Here is a 5717-nt window from a genome sequence, read left to right as displayed (position 1 = left end):
ACAGCAGCAGCAGGACAACATGGGCCGAGGGGAGAATAGGTGTTGCAAGAACGCTGCTAAGGGTGTGGACATTCGTCAGACTTTGCTGCTGCTGCTAATGCTGCTGCTGCTGCTGCTGCGCGCCAACTTGTAGCAGCAGCAGCAGCAACAGCAGCAGCAGCAATTGCGACAACTCAGCGAGCCCCAAAAATAGCTGCAGCCGAAAGAAGTGCAGCAGGAGCAGCAGCAGCAACAGCGGCAGCAACAGCAGGAGCGGCAACAGAGGCAGCAGCAACACCAACAGGGCAAACTGACACGGGGGCTAGGTGCCGCTGCTGAACAGCAGATCCATCGCAGCAGCAGCAACAGCAGCAGCAGCAGCTCACCTTAAGAGCAGCATTTGAGTAAAATGCTGCTGCAGCAAAAAGACACTTGGGCCCTTCAAAGCCAACAGTCAGCGAGAGGCTCCGCAGGCGCTCCAGGTCGCCCTCGCTGCAGCAGCAGCAGCAACAGCAACAGAGACAGCAGCAGCAGCATGAGCAGCAGCAGCAGCAAATGCAGTGGCATCCGAAAGAGGATTGCTGCCCAGAAGTTGCTGCAGCAGCCGCTGCTGCTGCGTGTGAGAAGGCAAATCTAACCCTTAGACCCTAAACCCTAAACCCCAAGTCGCGTGCTTGTAAACCGTAAACCCTAAACCCTAAACCCTAAACCCTCACGGCAGGCCCTTCAGTTCTGGCAGCAGGGGAGCCGTTTCGTTAGTCATCATCAGCTGCCTGTTCATCTGTGCGAGCTTCCTAGATACCTGAAAGGACCAGCAGCAGCAGCAGCAGCAGCAGCAGCAGCAAAAGTAGCAGCAGGGGGAGACACACGCGGGGGCAACAACAACCAGTGGCGATCCGGCAACTAGCAGCAGCAGAACTACTAACAGCAGCAGCAGCTAAAGCAGCAACGGCAGCAGCAGGAGAAATAGCAGCAGCAGCAGCAGCAGCAGCAGCAGCAGCAGCACATTTGCTGCTGTGTCAAATTAGCTCACAACGTCATGGAGCGGAGGCAGAGAGACCGGCAGCAGCAGCAGCGTGCGGTCTGTCAGCAGCACCCAGGACCTGCAGCAGCAGCAGCAGTAGCAGCAGCAGCAGCAGTAGAAGTAGCATGATGAGACGATGGAAGAAGCTACGGCAGCAGGAGCCGCAGCAAGAGCAGCAGCAGCAAAAGCAGCAGCAGCAAGAGCAGCAGCAGCAAGAGCAGTAGCAGCAAGAGCAGCAGCAGCAAGAGCAGCGGCAGAACTTAACAGCTCGGAGTCGTACATCTCTTCTTCCTTGATGCCATGTGCAGCAGCAGCAGCAGCCGCTGCTGCTGCTGCTGCTGCTGCTGCATCCGCTGCTTCTGGCAGCAGCAGCAACCGCTCACAACGGGCTGCCAGCTGCAGCAGCGAAGGCTGAGGGCTCGCGTGGCGCTGCAGCAGCTCCCCGAAATTGACAGGCCAGCAGCAAATATCCCTGTTGCTGTTGCTGCTGCTGCTGCAGCTGTTGCTGCTGCTGCTGCTGCTGTCGCCCTTGTTGCTGCTGCTGTTGCTGCTACCGCCGTTCTGGACAGCGTCGCCTCCCTCCTCTTGGCGCTGCTGCTGCTGCTGCTGCTGCTGCTGCTTTAGTATTAAGGCCTTAACTGCTGCTTCTGGGACTGCCAGCAGCAAAAATGCATCTTCAATGTTGCTCAGACACAAAGAAAGCTGCGGGCCCATCTGCAGCAGACAACAAACCACAGCAGCAGCTGCTGCTGCAGCTGCAGCAGAAATTCTTGCTGCTGCTGCTGCTGCTGCTGCTGCGGGAAAATTCGTAGCAGCAGCAGCAGCAGCAGCAGCAAATGCAACAGAAAAACGTGCTGCGGCTGCAGCATGTTTTTCTGTTGCAGCAAGACAAGCAGCAGCAGCAGCAGCAGCAGCTAGGTCTCACGTCTTTAGTGAGCAGTTTCTCCAAGTCAGTATTGCGTCTGTTCTGGTTTTGCTGCTGTTGTTGCTGCTGTCGTTGCTGTTGCTGCTGCTGCGATTCCGTTTCCTGCTGCTGCGCTCCCTCTTGCTGCTGGTCTGCATCTTGCTGCTTGTTCTGCTGCTGTGGCTGCTGCTGCTTCAGTTGCTGCAGCTGCTGCTGCAGCCAGTCGGCAACAAAAGGAAGCCCCTGCTGCTGCAGCTGCCGCGAGGCTTTGAGCCGCTGCCCAAAGAGAGCAGCAAGCTGCTGCTGCAGCGCAGCAGCAAACTCTTCTAGCTGCTGCTCTCCGTGCTGCACTAGTGAGGCCACAGCAATGGGCCCCAAATAGAGAACATCGCTGTCGCCGGTGTCTGCTGCTGCTGCTGCTGCCGCTGCTGCATCTGCTTCTGCTGCAGCAGCTGGCGTCTGCTCGCCGGGATTTTCTCGCTGCGCTTGCTGCTGCAGCTGCCGCTGCATTTGCTGCTGCAGCTCCAGCTTCTGCTGCCTGTCGCTTGCTGCTTGCTTCACGAGAGCTGCTGCTGCATGCAAATGAAATTCTGCTGTTAGCTGCTGCTGCTGCGCCCCCCAAAAGTCAGCCAACCCCTCCAGGTTCCGCAGCAGCTCTCGGGTGTCTATACACGTGGGAGCAGCAGCAAACAGCGTGGCTGCCACCACGCTGTTGCTGCTGCTGCTGCTGCTGCTGCTGCCAAAAAGCGGGGCCGGGAAGGGCGACAAGGCAGCGCTGCTGCTGCTGCTGCTGTTGCTGCTGCTGCTGCTGCTGCAGCGGCTGCACAGGAGCGCTGGAGGATGCTTCTCTCCTGAAGCAACGGCACGCACCTCGGCTGCTGCTGCTGCTGCTGCTGCTCTGCTGCGCGGGTCCCAGTATTGCTGCTGCTGCCACAGCTCCTGCTGCCGCTGCCTGTACACCTCGCGCCTCTGCAGCAGCTGCAGCAGCGCGCCAGCAGAAGCTGCTGCTGCTGTTGCGTCTCGCTGCTGCTCATATTGGTACGGCGAGAGCCGCTCAAACGCCGCAGCACTGCTGCTGCTGCTGCTGCTGCTTCTGGGATGCTGCCGCTGCTGCATAGTTACCTGAGCCCCCACGCAGCTGGCCAGCAGCTCTTGGGAGTCATAAACGTGCTGCAGCATCTCCCAGACCTGCTGCTGCAGCAGATGCTGCTGCTGCTGCTGCTGCAGTAGTAGTTTCGCTTCCCGCAGCAGCGGCCATACATTCGCGCATGCTGCTGCTGCTGCCGCTCCTTCCCCCCACCGGGTGTACTGACACACCAAGTCCAGCAGCAAACCAGCAGCACGCAGCAGCAAAGACACCGGAGAGTAGAAGAGATACAGGGGGACTTCGCGGCAGCTGCAGCAACCTGCTGCTGCTGCTGCAGCTGCTGCTGGAGCAGCAGCAGCAGCTGCTGCTGCCTCTGGCGCAGCCACACCACAGTTATCCGCTGCATGCCCATCCGCACCCTCTTGGCGCTGCTGCTGCGGCTGGTGCGTTTCTTGCTGCTGCTGCTGCTGCTGCTGCTGTTGCTGCTGCTGCTGCGCATCGAACCTGATCACCTTGAGCAGCAGCAGCAGCGCAAGGCGCAGCCGCTGCTGCCCATCTGTTGTCTCCTCCGTAACTATTTTGCTGCTGCCGAGCAGCGACAGCAAATGTGTCAGCAGCAGCAGCAGCCGCTGCGCCGGCAGCAGAGACCCGTAGCCAGCAGCATGCAGCGAGACTGCTGCTGCTGCAGCAGCAGAAGACACAGAAGTAGCAGCAACAGCAGCACAGACTCACACGTTTGCTGCCAGCACCAGCAATGGCGGCAACTGGCTGTGCTGAGCTCTCCACAGTCACCAATCTACAGAGGCAGCAGCAGCAGCAGCAGCAGCAGCAGTGAAGCGGCAGAAGCAACAGTAGCAGAAACAGCAGCGCCAGCAGCAGAAAAGGCGGCGGGCCACAATCAGCAATACTACCAACAGCAGCAGCAGCACCAGCACCAGCAGCAGCAGCTGCAGCAAGAGGAGACTAACGAATGCCTTCAGTGTGCAGCAGAACTCTCCTTAGGAGTTTGAAGCAGCGCAGAGTCATTTGCTGCAGCAGGCTGCGGCCCGCATATTTGGCTACAAAGACCTGCTGCAGCTGCTGCTCCTGCTGCTGCTCCTGCTGCAGCAGCAGCTGCTGCTGCAGCTGCTGCTGCAGCTGCTGCTCAGGGTCTTGCCAGTCGCTCTCGAGAATGGCCCAGTAACGCACAAGAGCAGCAGGCAGCTCCTGAGTTTCGAAAGCATCAATTTCTGCCTCTAGGCTGCTGCTGGTGCTGCTGCTGCTGCTCCTGCTGCTGCTGCTCCTGCTGCTGTCGCTGCTGCTGTCTGAAAGAAGGTCTTCTGCTAGCTGGATCGCCTCTGCGATACTCTTTGCTAGAAAGCCACTTGCTGCTGCTGCTGCTGCTGCTGGTGCTGCAGCTGCGGGCTCGTCAGCAGCTGCTGCTGCCACTGGTGCTGTTGCTGGAGCAGCAGCAGCACCTGCTGCATTTGCTGCTGATTCTGCTGCTGGTTCATTTGTTGCTGCTTCCGCTACCGGTTTATCTGTTTCTGTCGTGTTTTGCTGCTGCTGCTCTTGCTGCACTTTCGTTGGCAGCGAGTCCGCAGCCTGCTCTTGTTGGTGCTGCTGCTGCTGCTGCTGCTGCTGCTGAGCAGCAGCGCCTTCTGTTGCTGAGGCGGTCATGAGTCGGAATGAGTGTAAGTTTCAACAGCAGCAGCACAGAAACGAGCCAGGTGCAGCAGCAGCACCAGCAGCAGCTGCTGCTGCTGCTGCTGAGGTGATGGAGCGGCAGCTTAGGTGCTGCTGCAGCTTATCCTCCTCCTTCAGGTCAGAGGCACGTTAAGCAAAGTCAATTTAAGCAAACAAATGCAAATACTACAGTTTGCTTAAGTTACTATTTGCTGCTGCTGCTGTTGCTGCTGCTGCTGCTGCAGCGCAGCCGACAGCGTCGTGCATGCGAGGCTCGCAGCAGCAGCAACATTGCTTGTCTTTACTCTGAAATCAAAGTTGAAATATCTTTAATGGTATTTCGTTTGCCCCTTTTGCATTTGCTGCTGTTGTTGCTGCGCTGCTGCTTCTGTGCTGCTGCTGCTTCTGCACTGCAGCAGCGGCAACTCCGCTGCCTTCCAGCCGAACTTTTCCTCCGCTGCTGCCGCTCTCGGCAGCAGCGCAGCAAACCTAAACCCTAAGCCTCATAAACCCTAAACCCTCACCCCTAAAGGCCCCACGCCCCCCAGACAGCGCTAGGGCTTAGGGTTTCGTACCCCCTGCTGCAGTTCTGGCTAGGGTTTAGGGTTTAGGCTAGGGTTTAGGGTTTACGACGAAGCTAGAGCCCCCGTTTCGGGTTTAGAGTTTTGCTTAGAGCTCGAGGATTAGGTTAGGGTTTAGGGTTTGGGCTAGGGTTTAGCGTCTAGGCCAGGGTTTAGGCTAGGGTTTAGGGTTTACGCTAGGGCTTAGGCTAGGGCATAGGTTAGGGTTTAGGGTTTACGCTAGAGTTTAGGCTAGGGCATAGGCTAGGGTTAGGGTTTAGGGTTTAGGCTAGGGTTTAAGGTTTGGGCTAGGGTTTAGGCCAGGGTTTAGGCCAGGGTTTAGGGTTTAGGCTAGGCTTTAGGCGAGGGTTTAAGGTTTAAGCTAGGGTTTAGGCTAGGGTTTAGGCTAGGGTTTATGGCTTAGACTAGGGTTTGGGGTTTAGGCTGGGGTTTATGCTAGGGTTTAGCCTAGGGTTTAGGGTTTAGGCTAGGGTTTAG

At 57.9% G+C, this 5717-nt stretch overlaps 1 protein-coding gene across 1 annotated transcript in view; it reads right to left on the bottom strand.

Moving 5' to 3' along the window:
- The window catches only part of ETH_00002835 (Wd repeat protein, putative), a gene marked incomplete at both ends in the record, with an annotated part of 13594 nt that extends 8941 nt beyond the window's left edge, over positions 1 to 4653 (bottom strand). Inside the window, 6 exons of the mRNA XM_013376923.1 lie at positions 366 to 471; positions 696 to 781; positions 1013 to 1082; positions 1284 to 1717; positions 1929 to 3676; positions 3963 to 4653. Of these exons, the coding sequence (XP_013232377.1) occupies positions 366 to 471; positions 696 to 781; positions 1013 to 1082; positions 1284 to 1717; positions 1929 to 3676; positions 3963 to 4653 (3135 nt within the window). The remainder of the gene's footprint in view (positions 1 to 365; positions 472 to 695; positions 782 to 1012; positions 1083 to 1283; positions 1718 to 1928; positions 3677 to 3962) is intronic.
- Positions 4654 to 5717: the final 1064 nt, after the last annotated feature.

This window comes from Eimeria tenella, genomic scaffold (genome assembly GCF_000499545.2).
Source record: "Eimeria tenella Houghton genomic scaffold, Eth_scaff42, whole genome shotgun sequence".
Lineage (NCBI taxonomy): Eukaryota > Apicomplexa > Conoidasida > Eucoccidiorida > Eimeriidae > Eimeria > Eimeria tenella.
The sequence above is the reverse complement of the archived record's forward strand: the minus strand, read 5'-3'. Positions and strand labels throughout refer to the sequence as shown.